Source organism: Silurus aristotelis (assembly GCF_946808225.1).
Source record: "Silurus aristotelis genome assembly, chromosome: 9".
In the NCBI taxonomy this organism is placed as follows: domain Eukaryota; kingdom Metazoa; phylum Chordata; class Actinopteri; order Siluriformes; family Siluridae; genus Silurus; species Silurus aristotelis.
Window position 1 is genome coordinate 20,564,579 of NC_139582.1, and position 16,046 is coordinate 20,580,624.

Consider the following 16,046-nt stretch of genomic DNA (forward strand, 5'->3'; position numbering starts at 1 on the left):
CCATTCGTTGACATAATTTCCATTTGAATCCTTTAATGTATTCAAGGATCAATTGCTCTAAATCATCAGGTTGGTCAGTTAGACGGTGTAAAAAACAGAGCCCAACAGCAAATGACCTCATTTCTATAGCCGCATCAGCAAGGCAGTAGGTTCTGTAAATGGAATCCTAGTAAAGGTCAATTAACAGTTCGCTGCTGTAATCATGCTAACCGCCTCCTACTTATTTTTCATTAATTATTAATCTCATTAGCATGCCGGGTTAATTATACTTTTGTCTCTCCATAGGCTTTTATATGCAAGTAAGTATAGAGGGTTTTTTGTAAATTTGGCAACCAAATAATAGAATAAAATTTGGGTGGGTGGTTGGAATTAAAAATCTAGAGAGAGAACATTCTGTAGTATTTTACATTTCCAAATGCAAGATTTATATAGTGTAGAATGCAACCTAAAGATAAACTAAAGCGTAATAAGACTTCATTGCAAATTTATTAGTTTTAAATGTAAGATTTATAGGTGTCAAGTTGACATAAATGACATATATAAAAAGTAATGGGGCTCTATATATATATATATATATATATATATATATATATTGCCAAAAGTATTGGGTCACCTGGTCATAAGTGCGGTATGTGATTTTTGATCATTGCATTCCACATTCAGTCCCAATTTGCTCTTATAATTCCCTCCACTCTTCTGGGAAAATGTTTCACTAGATTTTGAAGTGCGCTTATGGATATTTGTGTACATGAGCCACAGGGTATTACGAAAGGCAGGTACTGATGTAGGTGAGGTGAAGAGGCCTGGGGTGCAGTCAGCGTTTCAATTCATCCCAAAAGTGTTTAGTAGGGATGAGATCAGAGCTCTATAGCAGGACACTCAAGATCATTGCTCTCCAAAGCATGTAAACCATATCTTCAAAAATCTTACTTGGTGCACAGGGGCATTGCCATGTTAGAATAGGTTTTGGGTTTCCAAGTTCGAGTGAATGCTTTTTTATTATAGCTCATCTAAAGACTGTACAATTAATCTAATCTCCTGTACAATTGAGTGCCTTCAGGATTGTGGTAATAGTTTGGGAAAGAACCACATATAGCAGAAAAGGTCAGGAGACCCAATACTTTTGTCAATATAGTGTTTGTGTATATATTCTGATCACGTGCCATACCAGAAGCATACAATTTTCGGTGAAACTGACCAGATCTGCTACAGAAACGTTTGACATATTAGGTGTTTTAAGTGGCACAGCTCTTCAAGAGCGAAAGAACTTCACTGGAAGACGACGAGAGACCTTTAACGAGCTCAACCCCTAAACATATTTGCGTGATGATCGTGGGAGGACAATCCGCATGATCTCACTTCCGCACCCACCCCGCTCGCCAGATATGGCTCCTCCCGACTTCGACCTCTTCCCGAAGATAAAGATCGAGCTCGAATCGCAGAAAGTGCTTGACACGCTTCGATAAGAAGACTTCCAGAACACATTCCAGAAGTGGCAGGAACGCTGGGGGCGCTGGATTGCTGTGCAAGGGGACTATTTTGTGTACATGTAGATAAATAAAGTATTTTCTTGTAACCAGAGCTAGTCTCGATACTTCAGGATACTACTCTATACATAAATGTCATCTGTGCTCGGTCTTGTCCTGTTTAGCAGTGAACTCAGATGACGAAGAGGCTCCACTGCCTTGCACTTGTTTGTTTGTTTTTTCTCCCAGATAATGTATTATGCCGAACATCCACTAAATGGTTTTATGGTTTCACACAGAAATAAATGACCCTGTATGAACTTGTAGTTTAGGAAATGAATTGCCATTTCCTTAGTCTCACACCCCCATCACCCCCCACCCAACTTTATTAACATTTAGCACTGCGGTTTCCATTTTTTATTATTTTTTTTTTCTTAAATAATGACAAACGGATAAATCTTTATAAATCAAGCCCGGAGTTGAGTTCAGCTGAACCTCTAATTGATCAATGACTGCAGTCAAAGTGGAGAGCTCGTCCTTGGGCCCGCTGGCGTTATAAATGGCCTCAGACTAATGAAGGACCCGGAGAACAGCGGCGACATTCCCGTCGGCTCGTATCTTCAGCCGATCCGCCCCTTTAAATATCTCATGTTGATGTCCTCGATTGCTTACGGATGGATTTGGAACGAGGCCAGGCCCAATCCGTTTGCTTGTCGGTCACGGGGCAAAAACAAGTATCGAGTAGCAGGATGAGGAAAAACATTACGATTTCTCCAGCAAAAAAAAAACAAAAAAAAAACAAGCTGTTCTTATCGAGCTCGCAGGGGACTGGATAAATGTGAGCGAAGAACTCAATGGCTGAAATGAGGCATAATGAAATGAACAAGCGACATGCTCAGGGACAAAATCCTCGCTGTAATATTGAAATCAAGCCAAAGCAAGGCATTAAACAAAAATCAATGGTCATCTAATTTGGAGCCTTAAATGATTTTGTCAGTGCACAACTCCCAACAAATCAAAGAGCGAACAAGATTTAAGAAAAAAAAAAAGAAAAAAAAGCAATATCATTGCAGAGGATTGATCTGCATCTTAATCCTCATTGATGTGTTATGGCAGGGACTGTCTTGAGCCCCGGTGAAGAATCTCAGCCTGGACGCAAACTAGAAACCGTGTCTTATGCATAATAATGCACTCTTTCATATATTTCTATTTTTTTTGTTCCCTTCATTTTACTCGTAATGAAGTGTATTAACTGCTGCGGCCGCCTTTGAAGTGTCACATTTCTCTCTTTATCTTTATAGAATCTGAATGTTAAGTGGTTGCGCACACTTTTAAAAAATGTTTCCACCCTTGAAGGTCTACGAAGGGGTCAAGATCAGTAAATGTTCTTTTTTTTTTCGCCTAGTACAAGCTTTAGGAGCCGGAAATCTGAAATATTACGAATGATTTTCTTTAAATAATTTGATTTATTGTCAAGCGGCCTCATTGTGTGAAATCTGAGGGGAAACTTTGCACAGACATCATTAGTTTTTTCCCCCCATTTAAAGATTAATCATGAAAAGCTCTGGCTCTTTAATTCTGTAATTTGTATATTTAATGGGGTGCTGCAGAATCTATGACAGTAATTAGCATTCGCTAAAAACTCATTAATACGCAACAACTTGATTAATGCCGCAATAATGCTAACATGACTGAAGTTATTCAGGTTATGTATTAAGCAGATTAAATCCAAATGGCCTTGTTTGTTCTACTTATATTATGTTTTTTTTTTTTTTTTCGCTTGGGTTTTTCCGTGATTTTTTTTCGTTGTTGTTATTATTGATTTACGGAGCATTGGAATTGTTTGGACTGTCGCTTCGGTGTATGTTGTGGCAAATTTTACATATTTAATACAATAGACAGTACAGTATGGTTAAAAAAACTACTTTGTTTCTGTGAAATGAAGTGTATGATGCTCTTTTTACCTCTAGTCTACTCCACAGTTTTTTTTCTCTCAATGGAAATTTATCTCTGGCCTCTACAGATGCATTTCGTGCCACGATACGCAAATAAAATGCATTGCTTGGTTTAAACACTCCTTCGTTATCGATCTAGCATATTCAATACCGTTTTTAACGATTGACATTGTTGCAAAGTAGCTTAATAGAGATAAATAGGATATTAAATAGGAATTTATGTGTTACCGCCTATAAGTTTATCCTCAATGAATGAACCAGTGGCAACATTGGCAAGGAAAAAACTTCTAAGCAGTGTTATATATGATAAGCAGTGGTGGGGGAAGTACTTCAGTAGAAGTAGAGATACAGTTAAAAATGACTCCAGTAAAAGTAAAAGTGCTCCATTTAAACTTTCACTTAATTAAAAGTACAAAAATATTTGCATTTAAATGTACTTAAGTATCCAAAGTACTATAATTTATTATGGCTATAATGTTCCTATGATAATTTTTGTCACAAGATTCTTACTCAATCAACCCAGTTTATGTGAAAAGACTCTTAGAACATCAATCTATCAATAAACCGATATTAATTATTCAAACACTGATTGATATCTTTTTCCAGTGTTTTTCAGTTTCTTTTGAGCGTTTCTTAGATCAGAAATCAAATTCTTAAAATGACTTGTTCCACATCATGGAGTCACTTGTGCACATCATAAAAGCAATTTTTAGTTGCTTTGATCAAATCGCAAACTCTTTTAATTGATTGTGTACAATCATCTGCAGTTTCCTACATTATCAGTTGTTTATGTTGATCAAAATATATTATACTGATTCTCACCTGAATGGTTTCAACCCCCAAAACATCTCAGCATCAGTTCAATGCAGAAGTCATTAAATGCAAAATGGTTCAACCAGCTGTCAGAATCTGTCCATCTTAAATTTCTTTTCAACTTTTTTTTTTTTATTAAATTGATGAATTGTGCAGATGAATCTTGAATGTCACTAATGATGCCGAGTGTACGGCATCAAGATCGACCAATGATCAACTAGATCTCTAAAAATAGGTCAAAGGTGAATCTTGTGAACCTTCAGTTTGGTAAACAAATACTGACAGAGCAAAACTCTGTCAGTATTTAAGTTTTGAATTCTAACTAGAATTAGAATTTCTAATAATGGATGAACAACCAAGGAACGAACGAACGATATAACAGTACAGTGAAAGTGTGAATCCTGTCTGGTCTTTCGCAATCAATATAAATCGAATACGCAATTAAATAAATGCATTAAATAGCTGCCAAACAGAAGAAATTCAGCCTTGTACATTTTCAATTACTGTACTTTATATTAGGGCTTCAGCCATCGATTATTTTAGTAATTCAGTATTCTATTGTTTAGTTTATTGATCAACTGAGCAGTTGAATAAAAACTGCTTTTTCTTGGTTAAAGAGCAATACTAGTTTCAATTTTTATTTGTATAGCACTTTTAACAATGAACATTGTCTCAAAGCAGCTTCACACAGATAATGTGGTGATAAAAATGACTAAAATGACTAAGATGTTCTTTATAAGTGTAAGTTTGTCCCTGATGAGCGAGCCAGTGGCGACTGTGGCAAGGAAAAACTCCCTGAGATGGCATAAGGAAGAAACCTTGAGAGGAACCAGACTCAAGAGGAAACTCAAGCTCATCTGTGTTGCACCGAATGTCCATTTATTACAGATATACGATGTTGCGGGGTGCAGTGATAGTGTCCAGAAGCAAACTGTAGTCTTGAGTCAATGTAGCAGACTGTTGACATTACCTACAGTCCAAATCCAAATCCTTAAAGCTCTTGTTCTTACTCCGGAAACCCCAGGGCGGTGATTAGAAACCATCTCCAGCTGCACAGGGTCACCTCCAATCTAAGAGGACACTTTCCGGAGGCAGGCCTGGACGAATTGGGCAGACACGAGATGGGGAGAGGGGCAGGAACAGTGGTCACTGGATCTTTAGGAGCATGTTTAAAATGAACAAGTCATTTGTTTCGTTTTTTAGAAAAATGATTATTTTATTGGTGAAAACTAAACCCCATATTAAACCCCAAACTATATTAGGTCAAAATGCAAATACATACGAATATATGAATAAAAACAAAAAAATTTTTATTTATAAATGAAAAAGAACGACTGATTTTGCAAAATGTAGTTGAGCTAAAAGTAAGATTTTTGACTTAAGTTAAAGTAAAAGTCTCTCCAAATGAAAATAGTTTAGTAGAGTGCAGATACGCAAAAAAAAAAAAAAAAAAAAAAACACTTAGGTACTGTAACATAACATTTACTTCATTACTGTCCACCACTTTTTATAAGGAAGTAACTTAGACAGGAACCAGATTCAACATGTAACCTATCCACATAATTTATATTTCAATATCATTCAGTAACAGCATTTGTTAAAGTCTAAAATTCCACTAATCCACTATATAACTTTCTTTCGGCTTCTCCGAATTAGGGGTCGCTACAGCGAATCATCCGTGTTTATGATCCGCATGTTTGATTTGGCACATGTTTTTATGCTGGATGCCCTTCCTAATGAAACCCTCCCCATTTATCTGGGCTTGGGACCGGCTTGTGCAACCCTAATGGCTGGGGTCGATTTCCTGATCAGGGCTCGAACCCGGGATGCAGCGGTGAGCGCCGCATCCTAACCACTAGACCACCAGGGAACCTCACTGATCCACTATATACGAGACTAAAAACGGGACGAGACTGACCTCCCTCAGTTCTGGTTTGTTGAATGAAGATTCCCAAGTCTGGTGTTATCTTATTGCTTTCAGCACTAATCATTAGATTCATAAGTGGCTTTAACCCAGTGTGGGTGAAAACACATCCCTGGTTTTCAGGAACTTTTGGACTCCTGATTATCCCTCACATTGGGTTCTCTCACATGGTTTGTTTGTTAATTGTCTCATTGTTGCCACCTGTATCCCATTAATGTACCTCTGTGTATTTACATGACCCAGTTTTTACTTTATTTTTGCTCTGTGTTTGGTTTTTGCCTGTTACTTTTTGTCAGAAATATTTAGCTTTTTATGGATTTATTGTTTAAAATTATTAGGAAAATTTTGGTTATAATAAATAATAATTGGGCTTGGACAAAAATGTTTTTTACCCATTTCTTCTGTGCTGATTTGGGTTTTAAGCACTGGTCAACGTTTATCAACATCCAGGTTCGTATTTGCTTTTGGATGGATCATCTCTGTTAAAGTTGCAATAGAAAAAATTCATTATAGCGATATATTTAGAATTATTATTAAAGAAATTTTGTTATAAACACTAATAGTAGACCCTCACCTAAAAACTAGCATTAAGACGATTGGACAAAGACAGACAGACAGACAGACAGACAGACAGACAGACAGACAGACAGACAGACAGACAGACAGACAGACAGACAGATAGATAGATAGATAGATAGATAGATAGATAGATAGATAGATAGATAGATAGATAGATAGATAGATAGATAGATAGATAGATAGATAGATAGCAACAAACAGAAATAACTACAACAAATGTGCAGTATGTTACATGAGATCAAACTAAAAAGTATTTTGATAAAGATGAATAAAATATTATAATGCTTTTTCTTTTTTTTTTTTTTTTACGAAGTTTAAGTTTCTATCTAGATTTATTTATTACAGAAAAAAGTGGTGGACAAAATGACTACATTTTATTTTGTGTTCTTTTTTTTATATTTGGTTTAATTTAGAAGCACTTGTAAAATAGACAAACATTATAAACACTAATAGCAGTAGTAGCATTAAGAGTAAAAATGTCATTCAACCTTTCAAATATTTCTATATTTTATGGCTTTACCAAGGTTTTTTTTCCTCAATCTCCCAAATGTACATACAGTGAACTACTCCAAACGCTTCCCGAATTGCTGACGCACATCTTCCTATGTATGGACTCTTGTCTTGAGACCCTCTAAGGTGCATCTCATTCTTTATCGCTTGGCTCCGGGAGGCCACTGACCACTGCTCCTGTAAACAGACCTGTCAGAACACAGACCTCGGAGACTGCCCTTGTGCCTTTCCTTCAGGAATTGGGTTGTCTTGCTGATGGATGTGAAGAGCATGTCCGAAAAAAAAGCTAATCACACAAGAGATGGTCTATGCTGAACCTACAAGTTTTGCATAAGCAGTTCTTCATCCATCCTCAGTTTTCATACACTAGCCTACTAGCTGAAATGGTGAATGGTATTATTTTATTGTGGCATTTGTAGCAAATAAAAAACAAAACCTAAACGGTCTAAACACAGAACCATGATACTCAACATACAGCAACCCAATCCTCTTCGGGCTAATGTCATTACAGACTTCCATCTATAAAATGAATAAATTATTTCATTTTCATTTATTAAAAATGTTCGATAAGATGAACGCCAGCGTACAGTGCGAAAGTGTTAACACAGTTTATGTTTTAGGTTTTCAATTTCTCTGCATACGCTTTTCTATGCTCTCTTCAGATACCTAATTAGAGTCGTGTTAGATGTTTCTCATGTTGTTACCTACTTGCAGGTGTTCAGCTGAGTTTCCGAACACGGATGAAAGATGGACTGATCCTGTGTGCTTTTTCCCCTGGAGAGCAAGAAGAATTTGTGGCTCTGCAAATGCGCAACGGCCGGCCCTATTTCCTCTTTGACCCTCAGGTAAGATCAAGGTCACTTTGTAGCTGCCTGACCTCAATATATAGAAAAAGTTAAAGTCCGTTTATTTGCACCTATAGCGCTTTAGGTATTGTTAGCCAACAGGGTACTGGTGGAAACTGGGCTACTGTTGGCCAAAGGAGGAGAACGAGAGGGGGAAGATGTCTACAGAGTCAGCAGAAGAAGGGGAAGTGTTGGAAAGTGGAGGTTAGGGTGGGCACTTTAAATGTTGGTACTATGACTGGTAAAGGGAGAGAGGTAGCAGAAAAAGGTAGACATGTGTATTCAGGAGACCAAGTGGAAAGGGAGTAGGGCCAGGAACATTGGAGGTGTTTAAACTGTTCTATCATGGTGTGGATGAAAAGAGAAATGGTGTAAGGGTAATCCTGAAAGAGGGTGACAGTAAGAATGTAGTGGAGGTGAAGAGAGTTTCTGATAGGGTGATAAACGTGAAGGTTTGATGATAAATGTCATCAGTGCCTATGCTCCACAAGTGGGTTGTGAGATAGAGGAGAAGCAACAGAGGTGATAAAGAAGTGATGGGTAGGTATGGCCTTAAGAAGAGGAATGTGGAAGGGCAGATGGTGGTAGATTTTGCTAAAAGGATGGAAATGGCAGTAGTAAACACTTATTTTAAGAGGGTGATGTATAAGAGTGGAGGAAGGTGCACACAGGTGGACTATGTTTTATGTAGGAGATGCAACCTGAAGGAGATTCGAGACTATTAGGTGTTGGTGGGGGACAGTGTATCTAGACAGCATCGGATGGTGGTCTGTAGGGTGGTTTTGGAGGTGAAGAAGAAGAGGAACAGAGTAAGGACTGAAAAAAGAATAAGATGGTGGAAACTGAAGGAGAAAGACTGTAAAGTGAGATTCATTCATGCATTATTTGCTTTGAGAATGTTGATGGGGAAGTATAGAGAAGGTCAGAAGGAGTTTTATTGTGTGTTTGTGGATTTAGGAAAAAGCGTATGACAGGGTGCCGAGAGAGGAGTTGTGGTACTGTATGTGGAAGTCATGTAGCAGAGACGTATGTGAGGGTGGTGCAGGACATGATATGAGGACAGTGTGACAGCAGTGAAGTGTGCAGTAGGAATGACAGACTGGTTCAAGGTGGAGGTTGAACTGCATCAAAGATCGGCTCTGAGCCCTTTCCTGTTTGCAGTGGTGAAGGACAAATTAACGGACGAGGTCAGACAGGAGTCTCCATGGACTGTGATGTTTGCAGATGCAGGGATGTAGGGAGCAGTTTGAGAAGAGCCTGGAGAGGTGGAGGTACACGCTGGAGACATAGAACATGTGTGTGAATGAGAGGGAGGGCAATGGAGTGGTGTGGTGTGGTTGCAGGGTGAAGAGCTGGAGAAGGTGGAGGAGTTCAGGTACCTGGGGTCAACAGTGCAAAGTAATGAAGCATGTGTTAGAGAAGTGGTGGCATGGTGGAGTGGGTGGAGAAGAGTAATAGCAGGAGTGATTTATAATAGAGGGGTATCTGCAAGAGTAAAAGAGAAAGTTTATAGGACTGTGGTGAGAACTGCGATGTTGTATGGATTAGAGACAGTGGCATTGAGTAAAAGACAGGAGGTGGAGCTGGAGGTAGCAGAGCTGAAGATGTAGAGATTTTTATTGGAAGTGACGACGATGGACAGGATTAGAAACTAGTTTATTAAAAGGACAGCGCATGTAGGGCGTTTTGGAGACAAGGTGAGGGAGGTGCGATTAAGATCATTTGGACATGTGCAGAGGAGGGACATGGGGTATATCAGTAGGAGAATGCTGAGGATGGAGCCGCCAGGAAGGAGGAAAAGAGGAAGGTCAAGGAGGCGGTTTATGGATGTGGTGAGGAAAGACATGCAGATGTAGAAAACAGAGTAGTTTGGAGACAGATGATCCGCTTTGGCGAACCCCTTTTTTTATCTATGTTTTTATTCTGCCTTGTTAAGTCTCAGATTCGCTGTTCTAGGTCTTAAATAGTTCCAAACAGGTCTTAAATTTCCAACGTTCATCTAACAGCAAATCTAATGCTCATTTAAATTCACCTGCAGCACTTTAGAATGTTTTTTTTGTTGTTGTTTCCACTGTGTTTCAACAAATGAGACCAACATGCATCAGCCAATCAGCTTTCTGTTATTGGCACGAATCTCTCTTGGATTGTACCATAAATGTAAAACGGATTTTATGGGGAAGCGCAATTTTTGTGAAACTTGGCTCGAAAAATTTTTTTATATTAGTGCTCGGTTAAGACGAGTTGCTAACAACTTATTTGTGTATATGTTTTTGATTTGTGATTTAGGTCTTAAATTTCAATCGTAATGGTCCTAAAAAGGTCTTGAAAAAGACTTCAATTTGACTGTAAAACCTGCAGAAACCCTGGTTTCAAAATCTGTACCTTGTGTTAAAAATGCTACACTAGTTATACAGTATAAAAGAACAGTAGCATGGCAAGCATTTAATTCCAAACAAATGTGTTTTTCCTAAAGGGAAATACTTATTCTTGATCCCATGCAACTATCCCCTGCACAAAAAAATTCAAAGTGAAAAACCTTTTGATTTGAAAACCAATTATCTCATTACCCGGAGTCATAAGTACTGTAAAACGCTGTTGGTAGCACGCTAATGATGTCACAATGCATTGCCAGCTCACCGCCACTTGCCCATATGATCATAAAAGCCATCAAGAGACCAGTACCAACACAACATCTGCAGATCTCTCTTCACTAATAGCCACTGTCACTGAAATCTCCCAAGTTTTTGCATTTATGAACACAGTTTGTTGGGGGTAGTTTGATAATTATAACTAAAAGTGGTGTCATGCCCAATTAATGTCCCCTGATAGCATGCCCATTAGTTCCCCCATTAACGAATTCAACAATTCTAATGGGATTAGCACCATGGGATGCTAATTGGGCGTGACACAGGAGACTGGTATGCTTCCCCACACACTCTTTGTAATGATGAAATTAATGAGCAGTTTATGAAATGCTGTCTCATGAAAGATTATTTAGTTCCTTCGAAAAGCCGTTGCAAACAATGCCAGGTTTCCTTAATCAGCGTCTTACATTCGAGGAAGTATGGACTACACACATACACACGCGTATATATATATATATATATACATATTCAGATTTGGGGGGAAAAAATCAGGTGCCTATTATGAGACCGTTTTGGTTTTACTGTAACCCCAGATTCTTTTTTTTTTTTTTAGCTTAATTGATTTCTTATTAAAACTTAACCAAAGCAACAAGCGAGCTGATCAGTCAACACATATAACAATATATTCTTAACATGAAAAAGTGACCACGGAATGGCAAAGGGCAAGCCAAAACATGAAAAAAGGAAAAAAGATGGCAAAGTGAACAGCTAGAATAATTCTGATTTGTTCTGTAAGTTTTTCCAAAGGAAGAAGATTAGCCACTTGTGCTAAACACACATCTTCAAAGTTGGTACCTGAGATGATACACTATACATAAAATACACTATATTGCCAAAAGTTTGCAGACACATGACCTTTCCTGCCATATGCGGTTCTTCTCCGAACTGTTACCACGAAGTTGGATACATACAATTCTATAGGACATCATTAGATGTGGTATAATACAGTTTTGCATTCACTTGAACATGAAACCTGTTCAAGCATGGCAATGCCTATTTTTGCAAAGCGAGCTCCATGAAGATATGGTTTACATGGTTTGAAGAGAAAGATCTTCAATGGTGTGCTATAGAGCTCTGATCCTCAACCCTACTAAACACCTTTGGAATGAATTGGAACGCTGACTGCACCTCAGGCCTCTTCACCTCACCTAAAACAGTACCCTTGTGGCTGATGAACCTTCAAATCTCCACAACCACACTTCAAAATCTAGTAGAACGTCTTCACAGAACAATGGAGAAAGTTATAAGAGCACATTGGGACTAAATGTGGAATGCGATTCTCAAAAAATACATACCATATTTATGACCAGGTGTCCACAAACTTTTGGCAATGTAGTGTAAGTAATAAAATGTAATAAAGAGTGAGAATCAGTCGAGAAATCTAGTGGTGTTTTACAGTTTAGCAAGTATATAGTTGGAGCCATGGTGAATTTTCTGAAACCATATTATGTACCTCATGCCGAAAAGGTTTCATTTTCATACAGTCCCAAAATAAATGCATTAATGTTCCTATTTCAGATTTACATTTTAAGCACAGCTGAGATACATGTTATGGAGGTGTTCTGTATATGAATTTGAAGTTTTGCTCCTGCACAGAGCTCAAGGTTGATTTATGAAAAACCTCCTCCCACATAGAGAGCCATTCATCATCAGTAAATGATTGGCCTATATCTCTTTCCCAAATCTTTCTTAAAGGGTTTAAAGGTGAACATGCTTCTGTTAACAGAGAATACAGATAGTAATTTTGATGCTTTAGCGCCCCCAGAAGAAGAAGACTATGTTTAATATCAGAGCGTTCCCAGCGAATTTTTCTCTCATTTCAGACTGAACAAATGACAAAGTTGGAGGAATAAAGAATATATATATATATATATATATATATATATATATATATATATATATATATATATATATATATATATATATATATATATATATAGTTACTGGCAAATAAATGTCTACTGTAAAATGGTTGTTCCATCAATTTCTGGATATAGCTGTGGTGGCTTGGTGGCTTCAGTCCCAAAGTTCTTACCATCCGGAGCATAAAAACAGACCAGAATAGAAATGCGGAGCAACGATAAGGTATGTTTTTTAACCATGACATTTACAGATAGAGCTTTCCCAATTCAGCTCCTTCTCAGTCAGCAGGGAGATGAGCATTGCTATTTTCATGGCGTCTAAGCTTTCAGCACCTGCTTGCTGAGCAGAATATAGAGATCACCATTTATTATTTTTAAACAGCATATTTAAGGTTCGTCATATCAATCAGGTAGTGTCAGGCGGTCAGTCAGTTTTCTCGGGGGAAAATATAATATGGTGGCTCTACGGGAGAACGGTTAATATGCATATAGACCAAAAGGTAAAGAAAGGTGGGGAAATTCTAAAGCATACTCCTGGGTGAAATCATTTTGGATTGATATTGTTTAAAAAATCATTATTAAATATTAATGGTGCTGCTTAATGATGTTGCTTGATACTTCTGCTGAAAATGTTTCTTTCGCACCTTCCGAAATGGCACTTTTATCCATTATGAAGCAAGGTGTGACTTTGAAACAATAAAAAAAATGGGTATTTGAGTGTCCAGATTGTTCACATTTAATGCAGTTCACAATGCCTGGATAATTCAAGCACAAAAAAGCTGGGTAACAAAGTTCATTTTAATTGTATATCTAGTATACATATAAAAATTTTATATTCAGAAATTTGCCCAATTAAGTTTATCCCTAATGAGCGAGCTACACGAAGAGGTAATAGTGGTTTGCCCTTCATAAAATGATGAGGAAGAAACCTTGAAATAAACAGGTCTCTAAAGGGAACCCATTCTTATACGTCTTCCATTGGATGCCCCTTAGATATAGTTTCATTATTGTTTGAGGGTATAAACAAGCCACTGTCACTATGACTTCCTATTATTCCACAGTGCAGTTTAATTCAATCCTTATTAGTCAGAAAGTGTTAAATGTTCATTTTGAATAATTCTAAGGAAACACCACATGTATCACAGCTGGCTGGTCTCCCTCCAATGGGGCATCCCATATACTGTACAACCCACCCTATATATGTAGGAGCTGTTCAGAGGGTTTCCTTGTAAGGTAACCAGCCAGCCTTAGCTGCCTTCTTTCAATCTGGAGAAGCATTGTATTTACTCTAAAGCTTTCTATTATTGTCAAGCTGAATGCCCTATCATTAAGAGTAAGCTCAGGAACCCTGCAGAGGAACCACATTACAGCCACCACTTCCAACAGAATAAGGATGGGGACATAAATTGACCCCTAAACAAAAAGACTTAATTGCGAACAGACTGGAAGAGCAACTGTAACACTGCTGACTGGTCAGTCAAAATAAAACAATAACTCATTACCACAAGGTTCTAATGTGTTTCTCTATTAGAGCAATATGTCGTCCCTTCCCTGTAGGATGGAAACTTCATTTTTATTTTTGGTTTTGAACATTTCCTCCTAGTTGTTTACGCTAATTTACTGAATATTAGTGGAATCACTTCAAACAGCAAAAAATAAATCACAGACTATGTCAGTCTAATCTGCCCAGGGCCTTCAAAGTCAGTAGTTCTGGCCAATGTACCTTAGTCTATATAAGAAATAAATCTGTTTTAAATTCGCCTCACAGGGTCAGCTAGCTGGCCCAGAATAGCGTCAGCATTTTTCCGTCCTCTGATTGGCTGGTCAGAGGGAAACTGTTACAGCCAAGTTTGATGGGCAAAACATGTCTGTAGGGCTCTGCACACATTAATATGTCCGAGTTAGACTTTTTATGCCTACGGAGGAAAATAAACTTATTTGGTATCAGACATACTTGAAAATAAATTTTTAAAAAACGCTAGACATCATGAGGAGGTCGGCAAACTCCGATGCTAGCTAGCTTGTCTCAGCCCGGGAAAGGGTTCCAGACCAGTGAATACGAGCGGTACCACTGACTTACAGCCTCTGAGGATGTTTGGTTTCAAGTCCGATAATACAGTCACAATTAAACACAAGTAATAACATGGCCAAAGTCTCTGGAACCAAACTGATTGGTACTAACAATTTGTGGCTTGCAATGAAGTATAACATTTATTTTTAGACTTGGCAACCCTAAGCCATGCAGTGTTAACCTAGTCTTTTTTTTTTTTTTTTTTTGTCACAAGGGTCTTTGAAGTGATTCGATTTTATCTTTGGTTTTGTGGATCTTAATTGGTGCAATAAGTTCTTTTTTTAATTTTTGAATGCTTGAAGAGGATCTTCATGAAAAAAAGAGTCATTTAAGAAAGAGGATTATTTTGTAAGGGCTTTACAACAACTCCAGGAAAAAGTGGTTTCTGCAATTGGGAAAGAAAGAAAGAAAGAAAGAAAGAAAGAAAGAAAGAAAGAAAGAAAGAAAGAAAGAAAGAAAGAAAGAAAGAAAGAAAGAAAGGAAAGAAGGGAAAGAAGGGAAAGAAGGAAGACAGAAAGGAAGGAAAGAAAAAACAAAAAAGAGAAGTGGAGCAGGTCTCGTAGCATCATGCCCTCCAGGCTCACCTTGTAAACCAGACAGTAGCTTTGGCCTCGGCAATCGTTTTTATAAGTCTCTTAAAACGCTGTCTCAGTGTGGACGAAAAGCGAGAAAAACTGAGAGAACAATAGGCATTTTTAAAATGTACTGTATGTGTGGACATGTCCAATAGATGTTTTTCCGTGTAGTTAGGAAAAGACCAAAAGATCGGCGCTAGACCGGATCTGCACATCTGTGATTGGATATTGTGAGGAAGCATTTAAAAATATGGAGTGTAAAATCAGAGGTTAAATCTTTATAAATCTTTAGGGACGTGTTCATATTTGAGTCTGGAAAAGTATGGAATTTTTAAACAAAAAATGTGTAGGAACTGTGGTAAAAACCACCAGGACTGTCGAACAGCCAAAAGCAATATAGGGGAAGGTTTCAGACACCTAGCAGCAAATTGTAGGCCAATAGTATAAAAAGATATGACCCTAAAGGCTTAAAAACTAACAGGAGGCCAGTGGAAGGAGTCTGAAAAGGGATCAGCCCTGGTCTTAGTATGATAAGCAGTCCAAGTGATGCCTTGATAGGCATTGTTATGCCTATCAAGGAAAAAAAAAATCGATGGATTAGAATCATTGCTAGTGATTAGGTATTAAAATGAAATGATCACATGAGCTTCTTGGGAAAACATGTCCAGGTGATCTCTAATAGCTTGAAGTCTTAAACTGAGAAAAGGCGTGGTATTACGACGGCATGTTGTGTCTCCTCTGGCTGATACTTAAGGCCATCTCCTTTCTGCAGTAAACATATCGCAGGCCCTGGCACCCATA

At 37.9% G+C, this 16,046-nt stretch overlaps 1 protein-coding gene across 1 annotated transcript in view; it reads left to right on the top strand.

Moving 5' to 3' along the window:
• ush2a (Usher syndrome 2A (autosomal recessive, mild)) overlaps window positions 1–16,046 on the top strand; it is a 232,051-nt gene that overhangs the window by 71,255 nt on the left and 144,750 nt on the right. Inside the window, exon 22 of the mRNA XM_083551252.1 lies at window positions 7,962–8,092. Within this exon, the coding sequence (XP_083407378.1) occupies window positions 7,962–8,092 (131 nt within the window). The remainder of the gene's footprint in view (window positions 1–7,961; window positions 8,093–16,046) is intronic.